General features: G+C 43.6%; 1 protein-coding gene across 1 annotated transcript in view; it reads left to right on the top strand.

Moving 5' to 3' along the window:
* The window catches only part of commd10 (COMM domain containing 10), a 78,743-nt gene that overhangs the window by 4,987 nt on the left and 58,032 nt on the right, over positions 1-15,724 (top strand). Inside the window, exon 5 of the mRNA XM_083644920.1 lies at positions 1,638-1,748. Within this exon, the coding sequence (XP_083501046.1) occupies positions 1,638-1,748 (111 nt within the window). The remainder of the gene's footprint in view (positions 1-1,637; positions 1,749-15,724) is intronic.

Below are 15,724 nucleotides of genomic sequence, written 5' to 3'. Positions count from 1 at the left end.
GAACAATTTTTGCTTTATTTCTTCATTTACATATTTCATATTTATTATTTGTGTGTTTGTCCCTGCTGTGATAATGGAGGTGCGTGCTTCAGTTAAACACGTACAGGTGGTCATAACTTCACAATTAGGCTCTAAGTTGGTCACTGCCAAGAAGACTGGCCAGACCAATTCCTGTGATGATTGGTGTTGACATTTGGCTTCTACTGCAGAGACAATAATCATTTTTAATAACTCTCATCACTTACGCATTGTTTGACTAATTATTTATAAAATTATTGTCACATTTCCCCCCCCATTAATTTATTGACGGATTTCTCTGCATATTATTCTATACATGTATTTATGTATTTATTAATAGGTTATATATTTAATTAATTTCTAAATATGGCCAATTCCATCTAATTCAAGTAACACAATAGTTAGATATTAGTTTGATATTTTCAAGCAACATCTCTTGCTAATGTGGTTGTTGATGTGAGTGATGACCCCTTGCAGTCAGACTCCTCACACCTGTCTCCCTCATGCTGCAGAAGCATCTACAGCCTATAAGTCACACATGGTTTATTATTATGGCCTTTTCTCTGCATCATAAAACACTTAACTGCCCTACCTCAGCTCAGTGCTGCTAATCCATCACACTGTTACAGCTGACTGATGACGTATCACTCTGGAAATCAGCCAGTCAGTGAAAGGTTTGGCGAGAGGAGACGCTACAAGGTTTTTACCGGATTTCTTTGCATCAATTAGGCCTTCCCAATATGAGGTATTTAGAGGTGAAAAGGCCACCTCATTGTTCTTCATAGAGGCTTTGACCTATTTTTTTCTTCTTTTTTTGAAAATGTGTCTTCACAGTGGCAAGAAATCTTGTAGCTTGTACCTATCTTCAGTCAGCTAGGCCTGCTGTGATTTACTATTTGTAATCTTTGGGCAGATAGATTGTATTCTTCAGGTCTATTTGACTATTTCGATTTGTGCACTAATTATCTTTATGAAGTGTTTTAGCATCTAATCGTGATTTAATGTGATACTATACGACGGTGCTACTTTATTTATCTCTCAAAGGGGAAATCCTCCTTTCACCATCTTGTTGGGGATGTAGTATCTGGGACTGGGCTTGGAATAGAACCCGGGTCCGTCTTGCTGTGGCAACAGTGCTAACCCACTAACCACAGTACCACCACTTACTAAATCTTGAATCGCAAAGTGCTATATTGATTGTCGGTGTGTGCGCTCATTGGTGTGTATTTGTGTGCTGGCTGCAGGGTTTCCCATAGAACCTTTCAACTGTAGCTCGGAGACCTGCAGGTTTGCTCCTGTGCCCATTCCAGGTTCAGACCCAATAGGTGTTACAGTTTAGGAATGGCCCTTATTGGAATATTGATATCATTATGTATAGATATCCCATTTATTCCTGCTGTAATTGCAACTCCAATTGATTTTTGTCCAGGATAGCCAAATCATGACTTTTCAATGTATACATTTATTTCAGTTGCAGGTATCTACATAACAGTGAGCGATCACCGCAGCTAAATGTAAAGAAAACACTGGATGTGTGTGTGTGTGTGTGTGTGTGTGTGTGTGTGTGTGTGTGTGTGTGTGTGTGTGCGCGTGCACGTGCACGTGCGTGCGTGTTCCAGCTGGAGCATGTTGGCTGGCAGTTGAACCTACAGATGGCCCAGTCTAGCCAAGCCAAACTGAAGGATCCCAGTGCTATCCTCCAACTGGGGCTCCGCAGTGAAGACTCTGAGGTATGAACACACACGCACATGCACACACACACACACACACACACACACACACACACACACACACACCTGAGTGTTTATATGTACATACAATACGTTTACATACAATGTAAATGTGATTCTCTCTCTTGCTCTTTTTCTCTCACATGTACAGTATGTGCGCACACACACACACACACACACACACACACACACACACACACACACACACACACCAAGTAGAAAGCAGGTATTTGTTGTAAATTCTAAGCAGAGACCTGTTCAGTGCTTATTCCTCCTTGAGGAACCTATTCATCCTTCAATATATCCCTTCTTTGCCATGGGGTGTCTCTCTTGACCCTGAGGAACATCTGGGTCCAGTGCAACTGCAGTGTAGAGACCAGAGACCAGGGAGCTTGTTATCCAAAGCCTCCAGGGTGTCTTTATTCTCTTTAGAGGCTTACACTGTGGCTAGGATGGGACTACATGTGCATTTATTGGGGGCTTATGTTGTAGCTAAAAGCTAACACTGCACTGTCCGTGGCGCGGCGGGTGTGATCCGTCTAGTGACTAGACTCTAGTCTGTTAACAAGGACGCCGAAATGAAACTGCCTGCGCTTCCAAACGCTTCAACTCGCTTCGGTTCTGTTTCCAGTGTGTTTTTGCACCGTTATTCAGCTCATTAGTTATTGTTTCAGTATGAATAGGCCTACTCTTCATATCGTTGTTATTGTTATAAGTCGTAGTCGTAATTGTATTTACATCACAACAGAAAGTATTAAAGTTGTAATACAGAATATAAACCTAAAAATGTAAACATGATCCAACCCCCGCCCCAAAAAGAAAAAAGGAATACACACAAGTGTATGGATTTGCATGGCACTGTCTTCATTCACTTCTATTCTCCAGAGTTTGTTTGGCTCCCTATTAGCTAATGCTGCCTGGTTACTGTAATAGCCGGGCCCTTGAGGGTCTACCTGGCTCATTTCTGTCTCGTCTATTGGGAGATGGATTGTTCTCTAGTCTAGCTATTGCACAAATGAGCACTTCAAAGCTTTTAAACCTTGGCAGTTCTTTGTTGTTGTTGTTTTTTTAACATTAAATTACATGAAACATGTCTATGAGAGTGTAAAAATAGTGTAAAGTATGTGATGTGTGAAGAACTCATTTGACTAGATTTGGTGTTTGGATTCTGCTAAACCTGAACAGCGTCACATATTGACACAGCTTGTGTATGTTACGATTAATCAAGTGTTGTTGATGTTTTGTCTGATATTTGCAATATAATAAACATTCTGGCTTAATAGTAAATATGGCAGCAGGCCAGACTCACCATGGTAATATTGATGGCGATGCCCAGTGCCAGCGCAGGGTTTCACCTGCATATTAAACTCTCATATTCCACAGAAAATCTTCAGCGCACCATATTTAAACATTCTGAGGCTCAGAATATTAAAATATGGTGTGTCGTTTCATTGCAACATGAGGGCTTCAGAAAGGTTTTTAGGTGTGTGATCTTAGTCTCCGCCTTTCTCCGACATTCTCTTTAGATAGCTTTTAGGCATTTCTATGATAGAGCAATTTCAGGCAAATCCTAGTTTCCAGTTATTAATGCAACATTCCTGTTGTCAATACACACAAAAAAGCATTATTTACCACAGATTCTAAATGCTAGACAGGGCAGCTGCTTGTTAGCATAGACTGCAATGTTTTCTCTAGGCTTCTTTTTCTCCATAAAATGGTGGGGCTGATTAGTCCCCTAGCCTTGTTCTAGGTGACTAGTCAACTGTCTCTTTTGTATGCTGCTTAGTATTCTGTCCCTAGAGAATGCCAGCCCATCTCAAACATGGAATTAATTAGGCATGACATATTCAAATTGCTGCTGTGTCCTTAAGTGTGGGCCTGTAGGCTAAAGCTAGGGAAAATTATGTGTTTTTCCTTATCTCCTTGGATGCAACAGTGGAAGGATTTGACTGTTTTTCACCATATTCTCCTCAGGCTAGAGAAAGAGGTATTCATTTATTTAAATCCACCTACACAATCCCTCTCGTGGGTGGAGATAGCCAGGGGGCTGAAGCAAGACTAGGTTAATAGTGTAGAGGGAGCTGCCACAGTTCACCAACAACTTCACTTAACAAACTGTGGTGCACTTCCTCCGGTAAGCAGCAGGGGCCACTGTTGTCCCACAGGTAGGAAAAGGTCTCGGCGCCAGTGATACAGGTAGCTGGATAGGATATCGCGTTTAAATCTGTATTTAGGCCGTCTGAGTGTGCACAGTTTTTATTTCCAGTGGTGTTTGCTGATTAGAGTTTGCCGTCAGTAAGTTTGTTTTCTCCAAACTCGAATTACAGCGTAAGTTCTGTTCTGGAATGTCAAAACATTGTGACGACTGAGAAGTTAATTAGCTGCAAATAGCAATGAAACCCCACTGCAAGTGTCATTCTAATTACAATGCAGATTTATAACGCCTTTGCCGCTAAGTGTTTAAAAGAGAAGTGAAAACTGCAAATAGGGGGGAATTAGAGGTTTAAAGATGACGGAGGAGTGGAGGAGGGAGAAAGGGAGGGGAGGGGCATGGATAGGACAGAAAATATGAGGGTGAAGGAGAAGAGGTGAAAACAAATGAAATAGGACATAGAGCAAAATCAGGAAGATAAGGATAAAGGAAAGGAAATGAAAGAGGAGAGGAAGACAAGGAGGGACCATCTGTATATTATTGATTGAATGGAAACCAAGCAGAGAGTTAGAGACTCTTCCATCTGACTAGCCTCCTGCTTCATTAGCACTCTCCCTGAGGAGGAGGAGGAGGAGGAGAGCCGGGGTGCTTCATCTCTCCTGCACTAAACACTATGTGACATATCCCTACAGTACTGTACAGTGGAGGGCATGTTAGGAGACATATTAGCAGACATTAATGGACTGCTTTTTAGGATAGGATTTCCCCCATTTCCCTTGAAGGATTTCATTTTAATGACCCCCTAAATTCATGTTTTAGATATATATAAAATACTCTACTTTGAATAATAATTTGTGTCTGATGGTTTCCCCCCACAAAAAAGGTTAAATTATGAAAGAACGCTTACTTTCCTTAACCTTTTCCTCCCTCCTCCCAGAGTATGTGGATTAACAGTACATAACAGAAATGTAATTACATTTAATGCATCATTACCATGGAATAGGCAAGGTAGCCATGGCTGCTACCGACCAGAATTAAATTTGTATTGGGTTCAGTGGAGAGTTGTTGTGCTTTGTGGTGCTGTTTCCTAGGCCTCTGCAGCATGAAAACTGGGGAAAGCATCCCTTCCTCCCTGTGTGTGTGTGTGTGTGTGTGTGTGCGTGTGCGTGTGCGTGTGCATGTTTGTTTACCTGATCGTCGTCAAAATTTTGCTAAATTTGGAGCTATATTCCACCCTCTTCCCTGCTAGCTAGCATAACAGGGCTGGTACCTACGTACATATATTTGTCTCGCGAGAGCTCGTCAGACACAGACTGCACCATGCCATAGGAGATAATAACCGAGGTCCGACCTCGGTGACCTCATGGCCATGCTCACGGCACCACCTGTGGTTCCTTCATGGCCCACCAGTGGGCCGCAGCCCACACTTTAGGAGCGACTGCCATTAGACGAGCTGAAACAGGTCACCCAGTATGCAGCATTTCTCATTTATTGAAGATATAGGCAGAGCAATCTAGTAAGAGAGTGGCGTCAGCGGACGACCGAAATGCAGATCCAGGAAGGGTGCTCGCACTACGTTTGAATGCATAAAATAAAGCTGATAATATACAATTTTATTACAGTGCACTCCTCTTATAGTGATCACCTTGGGACGGGTCAAATTGATCACTATAAGCGGATGATCATTATAACCAATTCTTTATTTTTTTTTCTCGTGCAGATTACCATCCAATTGACATTTGTATATGTATTACACGAATACAGTACATATAAAGTAAATTAATGTTATTGACTTAAAAAATCCATACAGTAAGTTAGGCCTCCAGCTGTTTCAAACACAGCGGTCTTGCATAGACAGAGCCGCCGCCATCTCTCCACAGAGATGCTGCGATCTCTCCATATAGACAGACATGCACCGAGTATCACTGCTGTCATTTTTGGCAGTTTGTATGTAAAAAAAACTAATAAAATTACTGACGTAAAAAAAAAATCCCATTGTTCTCAGGTGTGACAAGGCCCAAAATGAGCACTGGAAGCAGAGTATTGATCACTATAAGTGAATTATTTAAACAGCATGTGTATAGGAATGATTCGGTACCAAGCTTTTTGATCAATATAAGTGGTTGATCACTATAACCGTGATCACTATAAGCGGATTCCACTGTATTTAAAATGGTCCAAATAGGTTCATTTTGTCTAACCGAAATAAATTAACTAAACTGTTCGTATTGAAAAGACTTGTAGTAGGTTAAATTGTGTCAAATACCTGACAGTTTCGACTGCTGACTTCCTGCAGTCTTCTTCAGAGACGTCACAGCAGTGTCATATGGCTGGTTTATGTGGGTTTGGCCATCCCACCTGGATAGGTGGGATGACAACGCCCCCTGCTGTCTGGTCAAAACGAACTGCTGTCTTTTCAATACAAACAGTTTAGTTAATGTATTTAAAAATGGTTACCCTTTCAAAGTACATCACAAATCGTCTATTCTGCTGCAACTTGGCAGCACTCCTTAATCTAGAACCTTACTTGTCAAAAGTTCCTTTTGCAATGTAAAGAACTGGTCCATTGGAGTGAATGGAGATGTCGTGACTCTCCTATATACATAGCTCTGGTGTGAGGTTCTGGGGCCAGTTGCACAAAGTACCTTAAATTAAGATTTTCCCTACTTCGAGACGGAGTTCCCACAGGTTACAGAAGCGTAGCTGCTCCCCCCCCCCCCTTCCCCCCCTCCCATCCTATCCTACATTTTGTTTTGTTTTGTTTATTCGTCAATTGTATCTTGTGTATGTATTTGTGTTCTGGTCCTGACCGGTTTAATTTAATTTAATTGTATTGGTTTTGATTTATTGAGTAGTGTTGGTATTGTTGTGGGTTTGTTTTTGTTTTGTCCTGTTCTGTCTGTGTTAATTTGGAGAACGGAGTGCTGTGAAAAACCAATAAAAACATTTGAATAATAAATTAAGATTTTCCTTAGAGTCCGAGTTAAGGTGTCCATAAAATAGAATCGGCTGCACAAAACACCCATAAATCTTGTGCTTTAACCTTAAGGAGCAGATTTAAGGGTGTTTTGTGCAACCGATTTTATTTTATGGACACCTTAACTGGGACTCTAAGGTAAATCTGAACTTAAGGTGCTTTGTGTTGTCTAAGGATCCTAAGAATAAGCAGCTGAGACAGAACTAACTCAGGCTGCCTCACCATGCATGAAGGCCAGCCTCCCTAGTGGTCTATACTCCACTCAGAAAAAGAACCAATCTGTGCTGTTTGTTATATTGAGAGGTTGTTTGCTATGCACGCCACCTGGAATACAGATAACCACATTTAGGCCTTTGCCAACTGCGCAGACCATGAAATAGCACTGCCTAATCTAGCCATTTTAATTCCGAAGCGTATTGGTTTGGACTCTGTGGGACAACGCTGCGCTTGAGGAGAAGCAACACCGACACTAGTGGACTGTTTTATGTGTGCACACGTCTCTTCTAATGTTGGCTGAGGTATCACATGCATGTCTTCTGTCCACTCTGTTTTAGGCTGCTGTGCAGTTTCTCCTTCACTTGTTATCAGTGTTGGCCAGCTCACGCTTGCCCAGGCCCAGGGACTTGTCAAATCTTAGGGGGTCAAGAGACCTCAGAATTTGAGGCAAAGGAATTATATAAGAGAGAAGAAGAATCAAACTTGAGACCAAATGAACGGCCTCCTACTTTTTAGATGGTTGCTTCTGTGGTAGAATAACTTAGACACACGCCACATTGGCTTATAAAGGATAAGGTCAAACCTAATAATGAGCAGGGGGCATGATGAGTGGAAGCCATTCCAGAAATGTTAAGGCATCTATTTCTCATTACTCGTGACACTATTTTGGAAATACTGTATTTCCTCTCTTGGGTAGAACAGCAGTGCAGCAAGCATCGAAGCATGTATAGTTTGGATTAACCCATTGATACCTGATGCAGCATTTGTGTGTGTATCCCTTTAAGACCGCGAACCGCGTTAACGCGGTTCGCGGTCTTAAAGGGATACGCACACAAATGAGGGATATACACGCAAATGCTGCATCAGGTATCAATGGATTAAGACAATGATTGTCTAAATGTCTACTGTTACACTTGTGCGTAGTTAAGCTTAGTGTGTGCAGTCTAGTGTGCCTGTACTGTACAGCATACTGTATGCCTGCATGTATCATAAGGAAGAGCACTATGAGCTGCACATCTGGTGAGACAGAGAGCTACTTTTCTCTTTCTTTCTTTCTTTCTCTCTCTCTGTGTCCCTCTGTCCTTCTCTCGCCCTCTCTATTTCTGTTACTCCACCTGGTCCACCATTTTTGCTCCCTTCTTCCATCATGTCCATCCTCCTCTTCCCTAATACTTGTACAGAAAACACTCTGTCACTTTGATGAGTCTGAAGGTTGAGACCCCTTGACAGTCCTGCTCTCTCTCTCTCTCTCTCTCTCTCTCTCTCTCTCTCTCTCTCTCTCTCTCTCCAACTTCAACTTTATCGTCCCCGAGGGGAAATGTGTCTAGCAGTCAGGTGAAACATAGAACACACAGAGACATACTGTCGGGACATGGACTCAGGTACAAAACTAGAGGGCACTCGGTAGGGTGCAATCCTCCACCATGGCGTGTTACGTAAATCCATACTTAGGTGCCTTTTTGTGATTGGCTACCCCAATCACTTCTAAATTGGCCCATGACCAGCCTTCTACAAAGTTGTGTGGTGTTACGTGAATCCGTGTGTAAGTTCCGGTAAGTTCCTTTTTGTGATTGGCCACAGCCATTGCCACACCTCCTTTTGGCCAGTGGCCGTGGAATGTTAATCAGCTCGTCCTTGACACATGACCATGGACTGTACATTATCCCATGACCAAGCTTTCTGCAAAGTTTCGTGGTGTTACAGTACGTGAAACCGTGTTGAAGTTAAGTGCCTTTTTGTTGGGCAGTGGTGGCCCAAAGGTTAGAGAAGCGAGTTTGTGACCGGAAGGTTGTCGGTTCAATCCCTGGGACCGGCAGGATAAATCTGGGTGGGGAAAGTGAAAAGGCAGCGCTTGCTCCTCCCTCATTACCACCACTAAGGTGCCCTTGAGCAAACCCAACCACTCCAGTGGAGCTGCTCAGTGGCCAGCAGATCAGGCTGTGGTTGTACTGGTCAGCTTCCAGGTGTGAATGTGTGTATGAATGTGAACGGGGAGACTCCCGTGAATAAATAAAAGGTAAAAAAAAAAGATTAAGTGCCTTTTTGTGATTGGCCATTGCCATGCCCCTTTTGGCCAGTGGGCATGGAAAGTTAATCAGTTCGTCCTTGGCCTATAACCAACCTTTCTGCAAAGTTCTAAATTGGCACATGACCAACCATTCTTCCAAGTTTCTTCCAAATCTCTTCATAACTTTTTGAGATGTCCTGTAGACAGATAGACAGACAAACAAGGGGTGAAAACATAACCTCCAGTCAAGTCCGTTAAAAAGACCCAGCCAACTCCGTGGCGGAGGTAAAAAAAAAACACAAAACAAAAACAAAATATGAGTACAGGAACCCTAGACTTTATCCATCGCTAAAACCATAATCAGCCTCCAGTAGTTAAATGGGAAACAACAGTTTGGTGGCCTGAGAAGTAAAATAATTGTTCAACCTGTTAGACCTGGCCTTTGGTAGTCTGAATCTCCATCTGGAGCGTACTGTAGGAACTCAAATTCTCTATACAGAGGATAAAGAGGCCAGGCCACTGTAAAATATCTTGAGCCTTTAGAAGTTCCTCTCTTACGGAAGATGTGCGACAGACAGTAGCGGAGCCAGAGGGGGGGCAAGGGGGCGGTCGCCCCAGGGCCCATTCGTCAGGGGGGCCCATCAAAAAAAAATTTTTTTTTTTTTTTTTTTTTTTTTTTTTGCAGGCCAGGCCACCTGGCTGGCAACCTGTGTTTTTATTTTTCTTCTTCAGAACAAGCTTGTCTGTAAAGTGGCTTCACTGTAGTCTTTCTTGGACATAATATTACTTGGCTCAGTGAGTGACAAATTGTGTTTTCGGATATAGGGGCTATCAGCTATTTTACAGTTGTGACTTAAAATGACTTTATTTAATAAAGTCAGTGGTGTGAGTCTGAGAGGAATTCAATCAATAGACAATAACATTGGTGTGTTTAAAATGAGATATTCCACTAAATATGGCTAAAACCGATTCAAACATGCAAAAAAGGCACATTTTTCTTCGCGGCCTGGCAGGCCCGGTTCTACGGGGGTGCAAAAGCATGCATTGCACCCTTATTTGTCTGCATGCTCAGTTGAAAAGTAAAAAAATGTATAAATGCTACAGCTGCACACTTACTGTTTAAACTTGAATTATAGTTGTTGTTTTTCTTTGTTCTTTGATGTGATTTTATGGCTTTTTGGCACCTATATGTAACCTTTTAAGGTTGAGATAATTGTATTATCATTATATGGTCCAAATATTTCAGTAAAGCACTTGAAACACTTGAAATATTCTTGCTTGGGTGGTATCATTCTACTTGAAATGATGGTCAAATGCATTATTTTTAGTAAAATAACATGTCAAATTTTTCGGCCGGCCGGTAATATCGGCACTGCTGTGATTCGGTCGTAGGCACGAGGCCGCAGGCCAACTGCCGAAGATAATCACAGCAGTGACGATATTAGACAACAACAGCACGACCTCGAGTGTGATATTGCTTTTATACAAACAGTTCTATTAAACAAAGCTGATTAAAAAAATGACAAAAAGCTGAGAAAATATATGATTTCTCTATTTATTCCTCCGCCAACAAAAATAGTCCCCTCAGCTTTCTGCTTTGCCGAAAATGTAGCCTAATCAGCCTAATTAACTGCAGGCTGTCTACTTTACTACTGTCTACTCTACAGCTGTGAAGCGTTTTGTTGATTACAGCAGCTGTGAAGCGGAGTGATCTACACACAGTGAAGCGCCAGTGCGTTATCGTGAAATATCGGCACTGGTAGGATCCCTCTTGTCCAATCAAATTGCCCGGCCGGAACTACCTGTTGTATAAATGGAGCTATAGAAGAGTGTCAGGAGTTTACTACACACCAAACCAATTAAGCTTCCTGAACAAGTGCAGTCGTTGCTGGGCTTTTCTGTTCTTTTTTTTTAAACAAGTGACCCGTGTGTTGTCATTGAGTTTCAGCTTTGTTATTAATTATAGTACTCATGTATTTGTAACACTAAACATTCAATGGTCTGACCCTTAATGACTGACTGAATGGGCATAGGGCTTTCTTCTAAAGTCTATCATATCTTTTAGTTTCGGTGACATTCAATTATCACACCACTGAACAAAATCGCAACCACTGGGCCAAGAGCAGAATCACTCCCCTGTAACAGACTCACTATGACCGAGTCATCTCCAGTCACTTCAAAATGTGTCTCCCAGGATGGGAACTTCTGCAGTGCTCCGTGTACAGTATGTATAAAGTAGGTGACAGGACACAGCCCTGCCGCCAACCAGTGGAGGAGCACAGCATATCAGACTGTGCCATTTACCCTAACACACGGTCTGTCCACCGGAAAATCTACCCTCCATCCTAATGCCATGGCTCGAGTTCAAAACAATTGGACAACAGTTTATTGGCTAAAATGTTGGCTGAATTGTGTTAAAAGCCAAAGAGAACTCTATATGTATATCTATATCTATATATAACTCAATATGTGTGCATGTGTACCTGGGCCTTCAAGGTGATTAAAAATGAAGTAGCATCAACCCCTATTTGGTCCCTACTGTATGTGCAGACTGCAGCGGATCCAGTGACTCCTCCAACTAACACTCTTCATACGCTTTTGGGATGCCTTCATAACCAGTGAAGTCAGGACGACAGGTCTCAAATCACAAATACCCTTAGGAGACTTGTTCTTTGCCACTGGCACAATTTTCGACTGTTTCCACAGCGTAGGAACCCTTCGTTGCTCTAAGGAACGCTTAAATCTCTCCCTCTCTCTGTCTTTGTATCTCTCTCTCTCTCTCTCTCTCTCTCTCCCTCTGTCCTTTGGCATGAGAATGAGACACTGCTTGGCCGTCCCAGGGGAGGCTGACATTCATAATACAGAACATCCACTTGCAAGGCAGACGCTGCCGATTTCAATATTTATTGTGAACACGCTAGGCCCAGGATAATAGCTATTGAGCTAATGTAGCTTCTATATGCTGGCTCAGACTTCAAAGGATGTCTGTAGTAGTAAGGCCCTTAGCATTTCAAATGGCAGCAGGAAAAAATTAGGTGAGCAAAAACTCTACCCAAAAATATAGTTTGCATAATCCTCCTATGATCTTTGACAATTTGGTCAACATTTGTGAACTTGAGCAACTTGAACAACACATTTACTTAATGTAACTGTAGTGTGACTCTGCAATGTGTCTAGACAGACAACCTCAAGCTACTCTACTGACAGTGAACTGGAGAATGATGTTTGCACTTCGAGCAATTAAAGGGATAGTTCAGATTTTCTTTTTGAGTCGTATGAGGTACTTGCATACAGTGTACTACATGCAGTAGAATGCAGCCGGCGCTGTCCCAGTTTGGAGAAATGGAGACCAGCCGCGTCAGGCAAGTAGAGCTGTCTGCTGAGTGTGAAGGGGGCCATGAGCAAAAACGTGTAAAAAAACAACCTGGCATTCAACCTGGCATTCCCCCACACACGCAATGTGTGGGGGAATGAAAAAATTACATAAAATGTTTCCATACCGCTCACCTGGCGTAATCCAAGTCTCCACAAGCCCTGAGATGCCAAGTATGCCAAGATGCTCATGGCCCCTACACACTCAGCAGACAGCTCTACTTGCCTGACGCGGCCGGTCTCAATTTCTCCAAACTGGGCCCGCGCCGGCTGCATTGTACTGCATGTAGTACACTGACTGTATGCAAGTACCTCATACAACCCCACATCCAAAAATCCGAACTATCCCTTTAAAATGCATCTATTCTACAGACAGTTCTTTCTTGAATGCCAAGTGCACCAGTAGTATACATTAGCATGCAGTCACATGTGCAGTAGTTTTACTGTACAATGGCTGCATCTGTGTTTAGTCTCAAACCTCTCATAGGAGGAGTGCCTGCAAGCGTCATAGACGTTGTTAATTGTGCTCATTCATACACATGTGCGACTGAATTCTTTGAAAGATCATATTTCTACCTTCCATTCTGCTACATTTGTGTCACTCTACCTCAACATGAGCACTGCTTCTTTTTCTAGCCTCTTATTTGTTGCAGTTCCCCAAAATAAATGTCAGAGTGCTATTTTCCATTTCTTTTATTTGTGACTTATTCATGAGTGAATCTTCCATTTGTTGTTTGAAATTTCTGTGTCAAATTGTCCCCCGCCAGTACCAAATTATAAGCCAACTAATTCAAGTTTGTGGAAACCTGGTTGTTTTTGTTATCAAAGCATCAAGACATGAAAGACTTTTCCTCTTGTTATTCCTCTGTTCTGGCTATCAGCAGCAGTGCTGTAATCACTGAGGAACGGAGGCTCTTTGTTTGAAAGCGCACGCAGGGCGCACGTACACAAAGGTGCACAGACATACACACACTCCACACACGCACGTACACGAAGGTGCACAGACATACACACACTCCACACACGCACGTACACAAAGGTGCACAGACATACACACTCCACACACGCACGTACACAAAGGTGCACAGACATACACACTCCACACACGCACGTACACAAAGGTGCACAGACATACACACTCCACACACGCACGTACACAAAGGTGCACAGACATACACACTCCACACACGCACGTACACAAAGGTGCACAGACATACACACTCCACACACGCACGTACACAAAGGTGCACAGACATACACACTCCACACACGCACGTACACAAAGGTGCACAGACATACACACTCCACACACGCACGTACACAAAGGTGCACAGACATACACACTCCACACACGCACGTACACAAAGGTGCACAGACATACACACTCCACACATGCACGTACACAAAGGTGCACAGACATACACACACTCCACACACGCACGCACATGAAGGTGCACAGACATACACACTCCACACACGCACGTACACAAAGGTGCACAGACATACACACTCCACACACACGCACGTAAACGAAGGTGCACAGAGATACACACTCCACACACGCACGTACACAAAGGTGCACAGACATACACACTCCACACATGCACATACACAAAGGTGCACAGAGATACACACTCCACACACACACGCACATGAAGGTGCACAGACATACACACTCCACACACGCATGTACACAAAGGTGCACAGACATACACACTCGACACACGCACGCACATGAAGGTGCACAGAGATACACACTCCACACACGCACTCACATGAAGGTGCACAGAGATACACACTCCACACACGCATGTACACAAAGGTGCACAGAGATACACACTCCACACACGCACGTACACAAAGGTGCACAGACATACACACTCCACACACGCGTACATGAAGGTGCACAGAGTAGACATACACACTCCACACACGCGTACATGAAGGTGCACAGAGTAGACATACACACTCCACACACACACGTACAGTACATGAAGGTGCACAGAGTAGACATACACACTCCACACACACGCGTACATGAAGGTGCACAGAGTAGACATACACACTCCACACACACGCGTACATGAAGGTGCACAGAGTAGACATACACACTCCACACACGCGTACATGAAGGTGCACAGAGTAGACATACACACTCCCGCACATCCAGCCCTCACATTGAAGCCTGCAACCTTGTTTATTAAAACCCAGAGAGGCAATTAAACATCCCCATTTGACGTGTGTGAGGACTGAGGGGGCGCTGTGATCAGCACCTCCCCGAACATCCCTCTCCGCTCCCCTCCACCTCACATCTCGCTGTCAGTGCCGCATCGCCAACGGGCGGGCCAAACTCTCAACACAGCGCCAAGCTCCCCTGAAAAGTTACATAAAGCCTGCTTCTCGCCTCCCACGGGCTCTGTCATGTAGCCCCAACAAACAACACTTCCAACAGATCCAACCTCTTCATTGATCAGCGGAGGGATTACATGGCCAGATCAATATATTGGAGAGCTCTGATGTAAACGCTACCATGTTCAAACCCTCTGCAGCGAGCGAGCCACCCACCAGCCAAGCAGGACAAAGGCTGCTCTGTCTCCATTTCTCCTTGCCTTGCTCTACATGTCCCGAGAGGTTTTGTTGCTTTGTGTGCACATCTTTTTCAGTCTCTCTCTCTCTCTCTCTCTCTCTCTCTCTCTCTCTCTCTCTCCATCTCTCTCTCTCTCCCCCTGGTGATTTGTTATTCTCCTGTGGGATTTGGGATCCCATTCAGTGGGAGCCCATTGTTCAGCTCTTATCCATTCCTAAGGATGGGCCCCGCAAGGCAGAATGGCTGGCTGTGTGGGTGCTTCTCTCTCTCTCTCTCTCTCTCTCTCTCCCTCTCTCTCTCTCTCTCTCTCCCTCCCTTCACCCCACTTGTCACCGCCTCACTCCTTGCTCTATGCCATACGATGATGTCATGGCTTTTATTTGCTTCAGGGGTACCCACTACCCACTGATTCTCTCTCTCTCTCTCGCTCTGTCTCTCCCTCTCTCACTCTTTATCACGCTCTCTCTTTCTCTTTTTCAGTCCCTTTCCCAGATTCTTTTGCCTCTGAAAAGGCGCCTGGGGGATTTGGGGATGTTTGGATGTTGTTTAGCACACCCACGGTAGTACATGCTTGACACCCAGATAGGGAAGCCGTCAAACCCGGCCAATCCAACCGCAACTCCCATTTAAATCTCATTGATTTAACATCCCTCTTGTATTCTCA

This window comes from Poromitra crassiceps (assembly GCF_964638095.1).
Source record: "Poromitra crassiceps genome assembly, chromosome: 10".
Lineage (NCBI taxonomy): Eukaryota > Metazoa > Chordata > Actinopteri > Beryciformes > Melamphaidae > Poromitra > Poromitra crassiceps.
The sequence above is the reverse complement of the archived record's forward strand: the minus strand, read 5'-3'. Positions and strand labels throughout refer to the sequence as shown.